The sequence below is a fragment of the Galeopterus variegatus genome, unplaced genomic scaffold (assembly GCF_000696425.1).
Source record: "Galeopterus variegatus unplaced genomic scaffold, G_variegatus-3.0.2 Scaffold20, whole genome shotgun sequence".
Classification (NCBI taxonomy): domain Eukaryota; kingdom Metazoa; phylum Chordata; class Mammalia; order Dermoptera; family Cynocephalidae; genus Galeopterus; species Galeopterus variegatus.
In genome coordinates, this window is record NW_007726131.1 from 879,473 (window position 1) to 896,483 (window position 17,011).

The 17,011-nt window shown below is 45.1% G+C and overlaps 1 protein-coding gene across 3 annotated transcripts in view; it reads left to right on the top strand.

Annotated features, from left to right (window-relative positions):
• Positions 1 to 17,011, top strand: part of ATXN7L1 (ataxin 7-like 1) — a 219,869-nt gene that overhangs the window by 162,346 nt on the left and 40,512 nt on the right. For all 3 annotated transcript variants that reach the window (XM_008567926.1, XM_008567918.1, XM_008567931.1), the window contains one exon: positions 15,268 to 15,490. In XM_008567926.1, the coding sequence (XP_008566148.1) occupies positions 15,268 to 15,490 (223 nt within the window). The remainder of the gene's footprint in view (positions 1 to 15,267; positions 15,491 to 17,011) is intronic.

Here is a 17,011-nt window from a genome sequence, read left to right on the forward strand (position 1 = left end):
GGCCCCCATGAACGGCAGGTAGTTCAGTTACAAGCACACACTCAAGAGTGCTGTTCACAGGTTGCTGTTGTGCTGGGAGACAGATTGAGTTGCCCTCTTGGGCCTGTCCTCTTCCTCATTGTAAATGAGGATTCAGAAGAAAAATGGCATTGATGGCAGGCTTATCAAGTTTTCAAGTGGTAGATTTAGGAGGGAGAATGGATATATTAATGGATCAGGATCCAAAAAAAATCCCAGCAGGCTAGAGCAATAGACTGAATCCAGCAAGATGACATTTTTAAAGGATTCCTTTGAATACATAGCTTGGCAGGAAAATGTGTGAAATAAGACTTAGGGGCAAGGCAGCTATCAGAAATTTAAAATCTAGGTTGGATCTGTAGCTGCACTGATAGGAGAGGAACGTCCAGAATAGACAGCTAGGAGCTGGTCAGACCTATCTGTGATATTCCCCCTTCTACGTTCTACAGTTTGTGAAGAACAGTAGGAGCCAAAGAGAACCAAGATCAGGAGAGTAGTGGAAATGTTTTGTGAAGAATGATTTTAAAAGGAGTCTGAGTTGTTTAGCCCAGAGAAAGAGATTTCAGGGAACAAATGTTTGGCAAGGTATCCCATGGAAAGGGGATTGGACTGGTTCATGGTGTCCCCTATAGAACAGAAATGGGATTAATGTGTGGGTATTACAAAGAAGCTCAGCTGGCTAACCCAGCGCTCACTGCCTTGGGGGGCGGGGGGGAGCACTGCCCCAAACAGAGCCAAGCCTGGGCAGCCCCAGGTGGAGTGTTGGGGAGGCCACTGCAGCCCCAAGGAAGGGCCGGCAGGGGGTGGCAGAGAATAGTTACCTGTGGGGTGTCTTCTTGCCTGATGAGAGTGTGTTACACAGTCCCAACTTCAAGGTCTAAGACCTGGGTCCCTGGGAGAGTGGTGATTCCTTTGACAGAGATGGCAGCTATATCAGGGATGAGAAGGTTGGCAGAGGGAGCTGTGCCTCAGTGTCACATTTGTAAATAGCTAGGGGAGCCTGCCTGGTGTGTGTGTGTTGTTGTTGTTGTTGTAAGGATATTAAGAACAAAACAACACTCCCCTATATGTAATAAACTCCAACAACCATCTATCCATCATCAATACCCATATGAAAGGAGATCCTAACACAGAAACACAGGGAGGACACAAACTTGGAATAATCTCGGTGTACAAGTGTATGTGTCTGTAGATATGTATGCGCATGTGGGTGTGTTTGTGTATCATGTTGTTCAAGGCAAATTAGCACTTCTTCATGGACCCAGACGGGCAGTGTGTGGGAACTGCTGTCTTAGAGTGCCTGTTTGCTGTCTCCTGCTGGCCGCCTTAATTACCTCAACTTAAAAATTACCTCCTTTAAGTGATTCAAGAAGGGTTTTGAAGGTAATTCTCAGTTACCGTGAAACCGATTGTTCTGTTGATGGTTGTCCCGGCTCTTACTTTCTGCAGGCTTTTTTTTTTTTTTTTTTCCTTATTGAAATGAAATACACATAACATAAAATTAACCATTTTAAACTGAACAATTCAGTGGCATTTAGTACATTCACAATGTTGTGCAAACACCACTTCTGTCTAGTTCCAAAACATTTCATCTCTTCAAAATAAAACCTCATACCCATTAAGCAGTTACTCTCCCTGCCCCACTCCCCACACTCAGCCCCTGGCAACCACCAATCTGCTTTCTGTCTCTGTGGATTTGCCTGTTCTGGACATTTCATATAAATGAAATCATACAATGTATATTACCTTTTGTGTCAGGCTTCTTTCCTTTAGCATAATGGTTTTGAGATTCACCTGTATTTTAGCATATATCATACTTCATTCCTTTTTATGGCTGGATAATATTTCATTGCATGTGTATACCACAATTTTTGTTTATCTGTTTATCCATTGATGGGTATTTGGGTTGTTTTCACCTTTTGGCTCTTGGGAATAGTACTGCTATGAACATTTGTGTACAAAGATTTGTTTGAGTACCAGCTTTCACTTCTTTTTGAGTGTATACGTAGGAGTAGAATTGCTGGGTCATATGGTAATTCTATATTTAACTTTTCTTAATTAAGGTTTTTTAACTGTGTTGAAAGATATTTAACATAAAATTTGCCATCCTAACTATTTTTAATGTACAGCTCAGTGTTAAGTACATTTGCATTGTTATGCACTCATTGCCACTACCCATTTCCAGAATTCATCTTGCAAAACCGAAACTCCGTACCCGTTAAATAAGATCTCCCCATTCCTCCTTCCTCCCAGCCCCTGGCAACCACCATTCTGTCTATGATTTTGACGACTGTAGGTACCTTATATAGGTGGAATCAGACAGTATTTGTCTTTTTATGACTGGCTTATTTCACTTAGTGTAGTGTTCTTGGGGTTCATCCATGTTGTAGCACAGGACAGGATTTCTTCCCTTTTTAAGGCCAAATAACATTCCATTACATTTATACACCACAATTTGTCCCTTCATCCACTGGTAGATACGTGGATTGCTTCCACCTTCGGGCTGTTGTGAATAAGGCTCCTATGAATGTGGGTGTACAAATATCTCTTTGAGATCCCGCTTTCAATTCTTTTGGGTGTATACCCAGAAGTGGAATTGCTGGGTCATATGGTGATTCTATTTTTAATTTTTTGAGAAACTGCGGTACTGTTTTCTATAGTGGCTACACCATTTTACATTCCCACCAGCAATGCACAAGGGATCCACTTTCTCCACATCTTTGCCATGATTTGTTACTTTCCATTTATGTATGTGTGTGTGTTTTAATAGCCATCCTAGTGGGTGTGATGTGCTACCTCATTGTGGTTTGATTTGCATTTCTCTAATGACTAATGACGTGAAGCATCTTTTCATATGTTCTTGTTAGCCATTTGGATATGCTTCTTTGGAGAAATGTCTATTCAAGTCCTTTGCCCATTTTTGAATCAGGTTGGTCTTGCCTGTTTTTTTATTTAGAGTTATGGTTCCAAACCATAAACTTGCTGCCTCTAAGAAGCTAGAGCAGTATAAATATTGCATCTTATTATCTTAAGCCACCTATTTGCTGAGAACTTAGGCCACCTACTTATTACATGGGCACTTGAGGTGAGGGAAGAGAACAGGGCTGGAAGAGGCAGGGGCCAGTGCTCCAGAAGGGCCAGATTGCTCTGGGAGAGCTGACCCATGGAAAGCTGCTCCCATGTCTGTCATACTGGAAGTGTCAGCAGAGATACTAGGAAACTTGTTCATGTTTGTCTCTGGAAAAACTCAGGCTCCCAGGCTGGGGAGCTTGCCCTTTCATCTGCGTTTCTTCTAAGCATTGCAACATCCAGCAGGCCTCTATGTGACAGTCCCCTGGGTGGGGGAAATGTGCCCAGGGTCCCTTGACCCACTGGCCTAGCATCAGGAGAACAAGGCTCACAGCCTAGCCCTTGGGAGCAGGCTCTCTCCAACCAAAGCTGAGAATGACTGAGGAAAGGGGGCTGGATACTCCATCCAGTGGGGCTAGTCAGGTGGGCGGTCAGCTCACACCCCCTCGTCCCCACTAACTCTGTTACAAAGGAATGGAATTGTGGAAACCAGTTCTGCTCAGCCAGCCAGCACAGCTCCTTCCGTCAGAAACTTATGAATTCTCCTTAATTCTGGGAAGAAACTCTCTCTGCAAGAGTTGAAAAGGAAGCCAAGAACCCAGAGGTCTAAGTGACGTTCTCCCTGGATAGTTCTATGGGAGACACCCCATCTCTGGCCTTGTTTGTATTGTCAGGCTGCTGAAGGGATGGTCCCAACAGGAGCCTGCCCTACAGAGGCAAGCAAGCCCTGCCCAGCTTATGTGGCATGATCTGAGATGAAACTATCTCCCCACAGCCTGAAATTCTCCAGAAGAGTCACACTTCTGAGTCTTGGAAAGCTTTTGTCTCGTAGAGGTTTGTGCTTAGTGTTCCTTACTAAAAAGCATATACTCCTTAGCCAGGGTTGACTTAAGATTCATCAGGTGATAGCCAGGTTTTACAAAGAAATGTTGGGTGAAACACAGGAGAGGGCCTAGTAGAGGATAAACATGTCCAAAACACACTTTACCACTGTTTTTTTTTTTTTTTTAGTTGAGGTGAAATTCACATAACAGAAAATTAACCATTTTAAAGTATGTAACTCAATGTCATTGAGTACATTCACAATGCTGTGCACCCATCACCCCCAAAGGAGACCTTATACCCATGAAGCAATCACTGCCATCCCTTTCTTCTCCCAGCTAGCCCCTGATAACCACTGATCTGCTTTCTGTCTCTATGGATTTATGTATTCTGGATATTTCATATAAATGGAATCATATGGTCACATCAACCATTGTTTTTGTAGGAGCCTCTCCCCCACCCCCATCCCGAGTCTACTGTCCTTTGCCAAGATCAGAGAATAAACTTTCTAAATATCCAGAATGAATGAAAACTCCCTGCTTAAATTAATCTTTAAAATGTCCCACGAAAGTACTTTCCAATCATTATATTGACCTCTCTACTCTCTCCAAAGCATAGTAGTAGGTATCCAATTGGACTCTGCCCATCAGGATGGGCAGGCCCTGAGGGACAGGGCAGTGAAAAGACCCAGGCCCAGGCAGACAGCAGCTCCAGGGCCACTGTCTTGCAGGCACTGCACACACAGTGCTGGCTCTCACAGTGCCTGAGGAGCCACCGCCTCCGACCACACCTTGTGTGTGCAGTTCAGGAAAACCCAAGTTCATCTGCCAAATTCAGGATACAATCCTGAGTGTTCCGGGCTTTGCTTTCTGCCTTTCCCTAATCTCATCTGGGCGTGTTCTCTTAAAGGGGAAGTGGTGCGTTCTGACTGGCAGGGCCCTCAGCCAGGAGCCAGGAAACGTCTACCACCACGAGTTGGTTGCCCAGCGTGTCACTGACTCAGCCTCCTTATCCAACAGCAAGACTGCCTCCCTGGGATGTGTAAGTGTGAGTGCAGGGCACAATCACCACCCAGGGTGGCATGGGGCTGGGCGCAGGACACTGAAGAGAGCCTGACAGGCCGCGCGTGCTGGCAGCCCACACCCCGTGCAGCAGCATGAATGTCAGCATAGACAGTGCTCTTGCTTTGAGGGCTGGGGCTGGAGCCGAGGCCAGAGTGGGGAGAGAGCTACCTCAGAAAGAGGTCAGGAGTAGGAGGCTGGGTTGGGGACCAGTCTATTTTGGACAGCCCTTCTGGAGGCACAAGCCTCGGGCCTGGGAAGGAACAGAGTGGAAAAATTTAGAGCACACCTTTCAGAGCACCAGCAAGCCAGCACTAACGAAACTTACCAACTCATCGCCCCCACTTCTCAGCATTTATGTGCAGCTCCAGTGACACTTTCTGCAGTTCTCTACTCAGCAATTGTTTTTCTTTGTCATTTTTATATGTCATTCGTTTTAAGAAATGTTTCAGGCCTTTTCTATTCAAACTGTGCAAATTGCTTGAAGCTAGAGACCTGTGTTTCTCCTTCTTTCCTATGCATGATAGTCCCTGGTCCAGTGCGTGCACACTGGAGACCCTGAATACACATTAGTAGCTGGCCCACTGGCGGACCCACGGGCTCACTAGAGTGATCGGCAGTATACCTGGCCTGGTTTCTAGCTAGGGTTGTTTCCTGTGTGCCCACAGAGAAATAAAGAGGAAAATTCACACACACTCACACACAGTTGGTTTCTAAAGAAATGCCACAGGCGAGGGACTGATGGTAGGAAAACAGACCCTTGCTATGTTTTAGGCCCCTTTCTGTTCTCAGTTTTTGTTTGTATCGTAGTGATGGTTGATCTTAAATAGTGCAAAAAGTTTTGACTCACTGAAATAACTCAGACGTTTTGCTCCTAAAGACACAAGAGAGAAGGGGGCTGGAGAGGAACAAAAAGTGCATGTCTCTCTGTGCACGTATGTTGACAGGGCATGGCCACACCCTGCTGCAAGGCAGCTTCCTGTTTGCCACTGCCAACTGCCACTCCAAGGAGAACAGAAATGGTTCCGTTATTAGTGACTGCTGCGGGACCATGACAGCCTGTGGAGTGAGTGGCTCTGAGTGACGCCGTGAGCTGAGCAGTGAGTGGAGACTTTGTACCTTCTATTGTAGGAGACCATGGCCCTGCACTGTTGAAATTGGAGGTTGGTACAGGTAGAAATAAAGCGGTGGTGACCTCTCCTACCCAGCCTGTGTTCCTTAAACAATGTGCTCCTGTAGGATTCTTGTAAATGGAATAATTTTAATTCAGGGGCAGGGAGAAGGCTGAGAGCTACTTAGGAAAGCTACTATCTGTTTGTGTGTGTTTTTAATCTACATTTTCATATATGAGGGGAACTTATATTAAGTGCCTACTGTGAGCTGGCATTGTGGTAGCCACTTTCCACATGTTAGCCACCCTCCTGACACTCATTATTCAACAATGAGTTGAATAATGTATATAGTGATATGCCAAGGATAAAAGAATGAACAGGACACCTGCCGTCAAGGTGTGTCCAGCCACAGGATACCTAGAGCAGTAAACCAGCAATTACAGCATGTGATGTGTGCTAAGATAGCGGGCTCAGCGGGCTCCAGGGGCACCTGCCCAGTTGTAACCCTATGATGTGGGTATTATTGTCCCCATTTTGTAGGTCAGGAAACTGGGGATCAGGGGGTTAAGTTATTTGCCCGAGTCACAGAGCTAATGAGTGACAGAGCTGGGATTCGAGCCCAGGTCTTTCTGATTCCAAAGATGGCAGCTTGGTCCACTTTTCCAGTGACTTCCCAAGTTGGTAGGGCATGAAAATCACCTCAGAACCTTTTAAAAACTACACATCAGGGAGGCCCTGGCCCTGCTGTCCCACGATCGAAGGGGCCCCCGCTGCACCATATCGTCTCTACTGTGTAAGTGTGGCCTGGGCACTTTCTCTGCCCCCTGCATCCAGGATCCTCCCTTCCATGAGGTGTGGACAGAGCATACTTATGACAGGGACAGGGCTTTTGTGCACTTAGCCCAAGGCACCTGGGTAAAGGCCACTAATGTTGCCTCAAGACAGTATTGGGAAGATCCAGTCCAACTCTTTTAGACACTGGGAATCCCAGTTCACGGATCTTCTCTTCAAAGATACCTGGCTTATGCCTCTAACTTTGCCCAGTGTCCAGCTGTCCAGCTGATCCCCTGCGGTGACCCTGGGGCAGGGATGATATCAGCTGTGCCATGTTAAGGTAGAATCCAGCAACTTATCCGAAAGCTGGAGGCCACCAGTTTTCACTAAAGCCATGGGTACTCCTGTGTTTAAACTCTTGTGACTTGTGCTGTGTGAGTTTGGTGGCTGTGGAGGGAGTTATACTGATGGACAAGTGTAGCACTATACAGGTGGAATGCCCTGTGAATCCCTCCACTGCCATGTTGGAACTGGGCACAGGGGGCAGCTGGGGCAGTAAAAGGCCTATGTTATTGAGAGGAGCTGGTCTCTGGCTGCAGGTGGAATCCAGCAGATCAGAGAGGGCTGTTCACTCCCCTCAGGTCCGCCAGCAGTGGCCTGCCTCTGAGCCCAATATGTTCTCCACTCAGGGTGACAGATGTGGCAGCCAGCCAGGATCTGGAGAGTGCTATCCCCACCTTGAGGGGATCCTCTGATTACAGAGCTCTAGCAATGACAGTGTCTCTTATCACCACTGTGATAACCCAGTGCTCATATCCCTGTGCCCTGCACGTTGTAGGTGAAGAGGAAATGCTAAAAAAAAAAAGTGAATGAATGAATGAGGCTTAATTTTAACCCATTTTTCTCTTCTCTTTTCTCTCCTTTGCTCTTTCTCCTTAAGGATATGTTAGCGTTTTTGTAGTTGGTGGTGGTGGTGATCTATTTTTATCTTTTTAATCTTTTTTCTTGTATGGTCTTAAACAGCTTTAACCAAACCAGAGCCTATTAAGCGATCCATCCTATTCCTTCCTTTTTTCCATCATGCTCACATATACGTTAAATGTTTTTAAAAAGTAGTGATTAATGCTTACATCTTATTTGTGATTTTTCATTTTCTTGTGGATTTGGGCGTGCTATTTCACATACACGTTTCCTTGGACTGAGATAACCCTCATACTTGTCATTTTCAATTGTTTTATTATAGATCATTCTGGTTGTTTGTAGTATATTTTTACTACTGTAAACAGTGCTACTGAGAATATCTTTGAACTTTTTTTTTCTTTTGAAATATTTCCTTGAGGTCTATTTTCCAAGCTAATATTACCAGATTACCAGATCAAAGGCTAAGAATGCTTTTCGGTTCCTGTTATTATCACCAGATCACCAGATTGCTCTCCAGAAAAATGTAACCCCTTGAAAGGACCCCTGGAAACGTGTACATGTTCTTGTTTCCCCTCAGGTTTACATTTCTGTGGGTTTTCCTTTTAGCTAGGGTATGTATCTTGGGAGGGCATCCCTGGGAGCTGATGGAAATATTTCAGGGCCCTGGAAAGTCCCTGGGACTCCCCAGATCCTACCCAAAAGTGGTCGATGCCAGAAATTTGCACCTTAGTATAAATGACAATCAGAAGAGCAGGTGAAGGGGAAAAAATAAAGAGGATCCCAAGTTATCAGACTTTACAGTAACATCCTAAGGCAGCTCTGAAAATGGGAAATGTTTGGGTTTGTTTTGGGTTGTTTTTTTTTAAGAATCACTGGAGCAGTTGCATTTCTCAAGTGTGGAGGAAAGGGAACATCCCAGGTAGAATAGCATGGTAGAAAGGGCATTGGCTCTGGGACCAGGCAAGCCTGGGCTTCCCTCCCAGCCACTGAGGTCTGTATAACCTTGATCTTCTTTCATAATCTTGCTAAGCTTTAATTTCCCCATCTATAACAAGAAGGCTAAAAGTTTCATACCACTTTGTGGGGTTGTTGGGTAAATTACATGATCTGGTAAGTGAAAAGTAGCTTGCACTGTGCCTGACACGTAGTAAGCACTCAAGAAATGCTGCTTTCCTTCCTAACTAAATGAATGGGCATGAGGTGACCAGATGGCCAAGAGACCAACCCAGAGCCTAGGGGGTTTGGGAACTGAGCTGCCATGAGCAGTGTCGGCCACCTGCCCCCACTGGCATTTGTCAAAGAACTTAGTTCCCCTGATAGCTCATGTTGCCCCGCAGTGGGTAGGAGGTGAAAAGGGGTAAAGAAGACCTAGTATAAGTCAATTGGCGACAGGCACCCATTTTTTAAGGAATACTTCCCCAGCTACTCAGGCCTTGACATCTTTTAAAGAGGTATTCCAGTCTGAGGAGACTGTGAACACTGCAGAAACGCTCACAAGTACTCCTGGCACTGGGACTGCTTGGCACAGCTCTCTCTGCCTGCCACTCATTGCCTGCCTTAGTCACTTGGCTTTCCTATATCTTCATTTCCTCCTCTGCTGAGGAAGGCTGATTCAATATGCCCCCTCTAACCACCATGGCACTATATTTAGTGTCTAACTGCAATTGTAGCAAATGAGACTACCAGCTCAGATTCTAACCCCAGCTCCTCCACTTAATAGTCTGGTGACTGGCAAGTTTCTCAAATGTGGTCTGTCTGCCTCCATTTCCACAGCTGTAAACTGGGGAAATACCTGCCTCACAAAGTAGTTATAAGATACAACTAGCATGGTTCCCCATGCCAAGGTCCCTTCCAAACCAGTTTACATTTGGAAGATGGTCCCTCAGAATTCAGGGATGTTCTTTGTAGGAAGCATCCGACTGCAGCTTCTAAAGCAGATAGAATCCACTGATCAAATAGAAACCAGCTAATGATTCGCCAAGCACCTGCCCTCAGAGGTGGGGACTGAAGGAGACACTGTCAAATGAGTAAGCCACATGCTGGCCTAAGCCCAAGTTTTCTTACACAACCGTGGCAGGCCATAGCAACTGTGGTGCTCAAAGTCTATCAGCAGGGGATTGGTCCCTTAAAACCCATACTGGAAAATTCACAACAAGTTCTTTCTAAAAATGGTACAAGGAGCCACATTGGGTGTCTGCGGCTGGCTCAGCCATTCATGAGGCATCTGTGCTGTGGTTTTAAATGCAGGCCATTGATGCTATGAGTTTGAAAATATCTCAGGGGATACACACAGGGGGAAGGGAGGGTTCTAAATTTTTACTGAAATGGAATTGCGTGAGAACCTGGTAGATTCCATCTTCAGAGAGTAAGGGGAGAGAATTGTGGAGACACCAGGGCTCCCCACATTTGATGGGTTTTTGGAATGCTGAGCAAGCCCTGGCTCAGCTGGCCTCCAGGAGTGCCCCTGGAGTTGCACCTGGATGTTTAAGGAGGCTCTGGTGAAGCAGGTGGTCTTGAAATAGTCAGCTGCTGAGGGCTTGGCCTGGACTTTCTGGTGTGGAAATTCAAAAAATTAAAAGGACTTGGTTTTTCATTTCTTTGGCCCTGGGGCTCCCAACTCTTTGAGACTGAGGTCTCAGGCTATGGCATGGGGCTTCTGACTGGCACCTAAAAGGTGTTTCTTTCCCCTCCCTAGGGCAGTTGGGTGCCCGGCTGAAATACCCATGGCAGTGGGAAGGGAGGAGGTCCTGCTGGCTCCTCCAGGCTCTCCCAATCTGCAGTAGCATCTTCCAAGATTTCAAGGTGGTGGAGCTGAGTTAAGACACAGGCTCTGAAGACATCCCTAGATCTGATGTTTCCTAGCTCTGTGACCTTAGGCAACTCACTGTCTCTCTGAACTTCAATTTCCTCATCTGTAGAATAGAGATACCAATAGTACCTCTTTAGGGTATTGTAAGGAATTAAATGCTGCAAAGTAAATCAAGTGTTTGGTAAAGTATTGCATATAGAAATATCTTAATAAAAGGACAGGAGATTGCTGGCCCAAGATCACTCACTGAGGTTGTTCTTGATGTATTGGATACTTAATTCTGCATGGGTGTTCTGACAGTGATTTTCTGTTTTCACTTCAGTGGGTGAGTGGTACTTATATTCAACATTAGCACAATAGATTGGTTTGGGCTTTCTGTCACATGGTGTAGAAAGAAATGTGTAGCAAGAGCTATAAACTGTTGCAACCTTTCACTCTGGGAACTATACCTCAAGGAAATCATTCTAAATGACTTTTAAATAAATTAGTTTTTTTTTTTAAATGAACAGTAAGTAGATAGTAAGAGAGTAGCTAAATAATCTACAGCATGTTCATGATTGAATGTTATCTAACCATTTAAAATGGCAAGTATATGGGAATTGGATATGTATGTATAGAATGTTAGATGACAAAGAATTGTCCAAAATATCAATTGATTATACTTTTGTTAATACAGCTATATAACAAAGATTATTATTATTTGTTAAAGCTATTAACAAAGATTGGAAAAGTTCAGAAGGAAATGACCTTTTTCTCTAAAATTGCTTGTCTATAAAAAATTTTAACAGTGAGTGAGGAACATGATGTTCTATAAACTCTTTCTGAGCAGGGCAAGTTGAACTAGAATAATTTATAGGGATCTACCTAAAGCAATCCCTTAACCAAAACATAGAAAGAAATGGTTAAGCTCAAGGTGGGTGAGGGCTTGTATCAGCATGATTGTTAACATAAATCTGGAAAGCTTTACTCAGAAAAATTCCACCTGCATAGCACCATCTTTTTACAAGAAACAAAAACCTGCTTTCTCCCATCACCAGCCCACCCACCTGTCCACCAAAAGACAAAACTGTAAGTCATCTACAGGCAGTTCTTCACAGATGAGAGGAATTGGATCTTTCTTTAAAATCTATTCACTTTGCCCTACCTCGGACATCAGGTCTACTAGTTTTCACAAGCTTAGCTGCAGCTCACCTCCTAAATGTAGCCCTGACCACACTGATGCAGGAGGTTCCGCCACTTTAAATTTTTACGTAGCTTTTCTCACTTGCACCAGTAGGGCAAGCTTGGTCCCCCAGCTCAGGGGCCAGAAATACGGACCTCTGTGGAATACCGTGAAATAGTGATAGATTTGATTCAATCAGAACAAGGAACAGTTTTACAAGTGAGAAATACTGCTTTCGTCTATTTATTGCAATACAAAGTCACACATTAAACAAAAAAACACATGAAGGGCAAAGGGCTGTCTTCAGGTTTCAGTGCATATTCTTTCATATGCAACTTGTTCTTCCAGTTGGTCATTTAAGAGGGTCATATAGAGCTAAAATATAAAACCAAGAAAAAAGCTTACCTGTTGATATAGTTTTTTCTGCAAGTTTAGCAGCAGAATATAGTCAGCCAGGACCACTGACCAGAATTCTCAGGGAAGGTGATTTTGGTATCTCTGGTCTGTCCTGATCATTTTGTGCTTAATGGCACCCTACCTTGTGATTTATCTTTAGTTGTATACTTGTATAATTTTTAACCCTTCACTTAGCAAAATAAAATTTACCTTTGTTATTTAGGCTTAACTCCCCACCTAAACTGAGGAACATTTCTGTACATCCTCCCCTCCCCCCAGTCCCCACCAACTTTGAGCAAGTGATGGCAAGTGAGTGAGTGAAGACTACAGACAAATCTAAAACAGTCAGTGGTAAAAATCAAAGTCTTATTTTAGTATTAAACCTCTGCCAAAAAAGAAATTGCTAAATAAGAAATTTCTAAAGGGCAGAAACGACTATGGATTTGAAGTGAGGAGACTTGGTTCTAGTCCCTGCACTGCCACCAGCTAGCTTTGCCCTATGGGTTAGTAACAGACAACCTCATCGATTAGAAAGGAGATCAGGCTAGTTGACTTTTAAGATCCAGTTCTAATCTTCAGAGATTCTGAGTTCTGCATTTCCTACTTTCCTGGCTTCAAACCTTGTTCATAATATACCTCGTTTCCTGCCTTCCTGAGAAATGGCTGGCCCATGCACACGGCACCGAGGCCCCATTCTTCAGTAGCCATTGGCCCTGACCTTGGCGATCACCTCGCCTCTCTGGGTCTCCTTTGGCCAGTCAGCCGTGAGGAGGGTGGAGACGCCTGGCTGCTTCCTGCCTGTCCCACAGGGGTTGTAAAGGCCAGTACAATTTTACAAAGGATGAACTCCTCCAAGGAAGATCCTGCCTGAGTAAAATAGTTCAATTCTTCAGCTGTGATTATTGCTATAACATCCAGGAATCATGAGGAATGAGAAGAGAAGGAGCAGGTATCAGAATGCCTTGTATTTATGATAATGGAGTAGAAGGAGGCCTTAGAAGCTATCTAGGGACCCACTTCATTTACAGATAAAGACACAGAAACCAGGAGAGTTTAAATGGCAAACTCAAGACCACAAGCCTAATATATGGTGTGGTTGGGCCTGGGTCTCCTGGCTCCCAGTCTAGTGATCTCTCTACAACATCAAAACAGAAGCCTGGAACTAGCTCTTGGTTTTCAAAACTTTCCTGTATTAGTCCATTTCTGTTGCTTATAACAAAATACTTGGAACTGGGTAATTTATAAAGAAAATAAAATTTATTGCTTACGATTTCAGAGGCTATGAAGTCCGAAGTCGAGGGAACACATCTGGTGAGGGTCTTGATGATGGCGACAGTGATGCAGGGTATCACATTGTGAAATGGTGGAGCAGACAGACAGACAGATTTTCCTCTTCTTTTAAAGCCCTCAGAACCACACCCCTGACCACCATTTTTAATCCATTCACTACTGCACGGTCCTACAGTCCAATTACCTTTTCAAGACTCCACCTTTCAATTACCATAATAAGATTTCCCACCCTCTTAACAGTCACACTAGGGGCCAAGTTTCTAATACATAAAATTAGGGGACACAATTCAAGCTTCAGTGAGTTTGAGGGGGGGCATAATTCAATCCACTACACTTCCATAGGATGGCTTCTGGGAACTAAGCATGTATACAAGGTCTACTCTGAATCAATGAAGAAAAATTACCCTGTGAAATTATTCTGTGTGGGAAACATGTGAACACTGGTCAGGCAAAAATACCCAGCAATCAGACAATCCTCAAAAATCTACTTTTTCTCCCCTAATTCTCATTTCATCAGAAGACTAAATCGGTCTGCTTTGAGTCAGCCCTGGCAGCCCATGGGTACAAGGGAGCACAGAGAAACTCCATACTCCCATGCCAGGTAGCCAAGGATAGTCTGGCTTTCCTGCTCCAGGTCAGGGTGCCTGGAAGAGCAACCAAAATTGCTGTGCTAACAAAAGGAGCCTGAAACTGAGCTTTGGGTGGAGGAGAATGCAGTCTGCCATCTTTGCCTCTCACCTCCCATCACATTCAACCCAGATTTTCGGATTTGTGACCTCTAGTTCTTCCCATGAGGACGTCTGTTATCATTTCATTTATTTATTCAACACATCTTAAGCACTAATCATATGTGGGGAATAAAAGCCAGAGAAAACTTGGGATTTCCAGAGCCTTTGTCTCTTTAGGGTTTGGGATTCCTCCTGTAATCGTGTACAGAGTTTTCAGGCATGAGTAAATGTGTATTTTTCTGGAGTCCTTTACTTTCATCAAATCTGTTACCCTGAAACAGTTAACAAACACCCTAGTGGGTATCTGCTGTCCTGGTCAGTGTCCTCATCCTGCCCATTGAGTCAAGACCACAGGGGCTGACAGAGCATGAACACGTGCAGCTTCTCTGCCCAGAGCTCTGGCATTTTCTGCAGAACCTCAGCAAGCTGTGATGCCAGTCCAAGTCCGTGTCCCACAGTGTGGATTCTGCCTCAAGTGTTGATGTCCTCCTGCATGTGTGGCCCTGAACTTCATCAGACCCTGGAGAGGCCACAGCTGGCATGTGTCAACTGACTGTCTCCTCAGCCCCAGGACAGGATAGATGCTGGGCTATCTCCCAACTCTCAAAGACCCTTTCATTCAGCCCTTCTGGTCTCCCTAACTTTGGCACTTCTGCAGAGGGTCATGTGTGAGAATTTTCTATTTGTTCTTTTGAGAGCCCTGCCCTGCCCACTGCCCTGAAGGACCTGGTGGCCTCTGAGTAGCTATCTGGGGATCACATTGGATATGTGGTTATCCTGCTACATTCAGGTAACACCCAGTGTCCCTCTGCTACTCCCATGGAAGTGGCTTTGCAGAAGGATGGCCTGGTAAATGCCTCCCATGACAACCTCGGTGTTAGTTTAGTGTGCTGTTTGATACAGAAATCCAGAATGTAATCGTTGCTAGCTGGCAGAATAGGAGCAGATGTCAAGACAAACCGTCATCAGAACTGAGGCTTCCAGGATGCCAACATTGCAAGAAAAGCACTTCTCTTTGCCTGTGGTGTATGTGAGGATGTATGAGTGTGTGAGAGACTCACTTGCTACAGATCTGTACTGAGCTCTGTTCTTTCTCCCCCTGCAGAGAGAAGACACGGGTCAATGTGCAGACCTTCTCCCTCTCCAGCGTCCCCAGCCTCCAATCCCAGGACATCAGTAGTACAGGTGAAAACGAAAGCCTGTCTCAGCGGCCATAATTCTGCCAGCAGCACCTCAAAGCCATTCAAAACGCCCAAAGACAATCTACTTACCTCCAGCAGCAAACAGCACACAGTCTTTCCTGCAAAAGGATCAAGGGATAAACCATGGTGAGTGTCGGGTGCTGGCAGCCAGCAGCTGTCTGTCCTCACTGCTTGTCCCTGTCACCATGGGAAACAGTGTTTATTTACCCTCTGGCTTTGTTCCTGGGCGTCTTGTCCAGGAATTTGGGGAACTGAGGAGGGCAGGGACAGAAACCCAGAATGATGGAATGAGAAACCTAAATACTAGACAAAACGTGGGACCTTGAAAGCACTCTATGCCTGACTGTGGGATTTTGTCTTCTCTTGAGAGCTGAGCCAGGCTGTGTCTAAGGAAAGGGACAGGGAGACGTTCCTCAATTATATGGTCACTTCTCAATCTTCCGCCCCAGTGAAGAGAAGCTCTGGTGTAAATAATCAAGAGCACAGACAGTCTGCCCAGCAGGGAGCGAGGCCGTGGCCCTGCCCCCAGCCCTGGAGGCGGGCTCCCCATGGAGCCTCCCGCAGCGTGCAGCTGGGGCCCAGCAGCGGCAGGTAATTGGGAGGTGAGCACGGGAGGAAGAGAGGAGAACCAAGGAGAAGGTCGCATCGCACCTTTGATGGGCTGGGAGAGCTGGCTACAGGTGTCTGACAAGTCAGAAAAGGTTAACTGTGGAATGGGCAGATAAGAAATCAAACTGAAAATGAGGAAGATGAGTGTCATCCAATGCTGAGGGCCCCCAACCTGGAGCCCTCCAGGGCTAGTTTATTACAGCACCTCCAGCCTTATCTTTCAGGCCTAGTGAAGGCAGAGAAGGGAGAAGGTGGAGTCTGTCTAATTTATATATAAAGAGAAAAAGTGTTCCATTAATTGATGATAGTTAATTACACTTAACTTCATACCTAGGACAGCTGTAGCATAAAATCATCTATCAATGGGATTGTCGCTGCACGCTGGAAATTACGATGACTTAGTACACAGCTAATTGTGCCAGATCAATTAAAGAGCCTCTGGTGACAGAGTGGAAAGGTTTAGACATGGCCATAGAGGAGGGGGGTTACCTGCCATCCAGCTGGGCCTCATGGATAAGCTTTGTTCTCTTTGGATTGTTGCGATCTTGGGTCCATCATGTAGGAGAATGTAGCTGGTTAGGGAAGACCTAGTCTAAGAGTGACAGTTGGCAACTTCTGGGCCTTCCTGCCAGCATGGTGACTCTCCCAGTCACTATTCTGCAATCTCTGTTATCAGTAACCTGGGAAAGTGTCTAAGACTTTGTTTGCTGAGGCTGCATGGTGTCCTGATGTAAACACGAGCTCTGGAATCACTGCCTGTGTACAAATCTCATCTGGGTCACCCTGGGCATGTTATTTGATCTTCTTCTGCCTCACTTTCCTCACCTGTAAAATGGGGCTAATAATAGCTCTACCCCCATAAGATTGTTGTGAGGCTTAAGTGATCTAATTTTTATAAAAGAGGCAGACACAATATCTGGATCATAGTACATGTTTGATACATATTTGGCAATAATGTTGTTATCATGATTATCATGTGCACCAAAGGACAGAGCTCCCATAACCTGGGATAAAGCTTGAGAAGTCAATTTTCTCTAA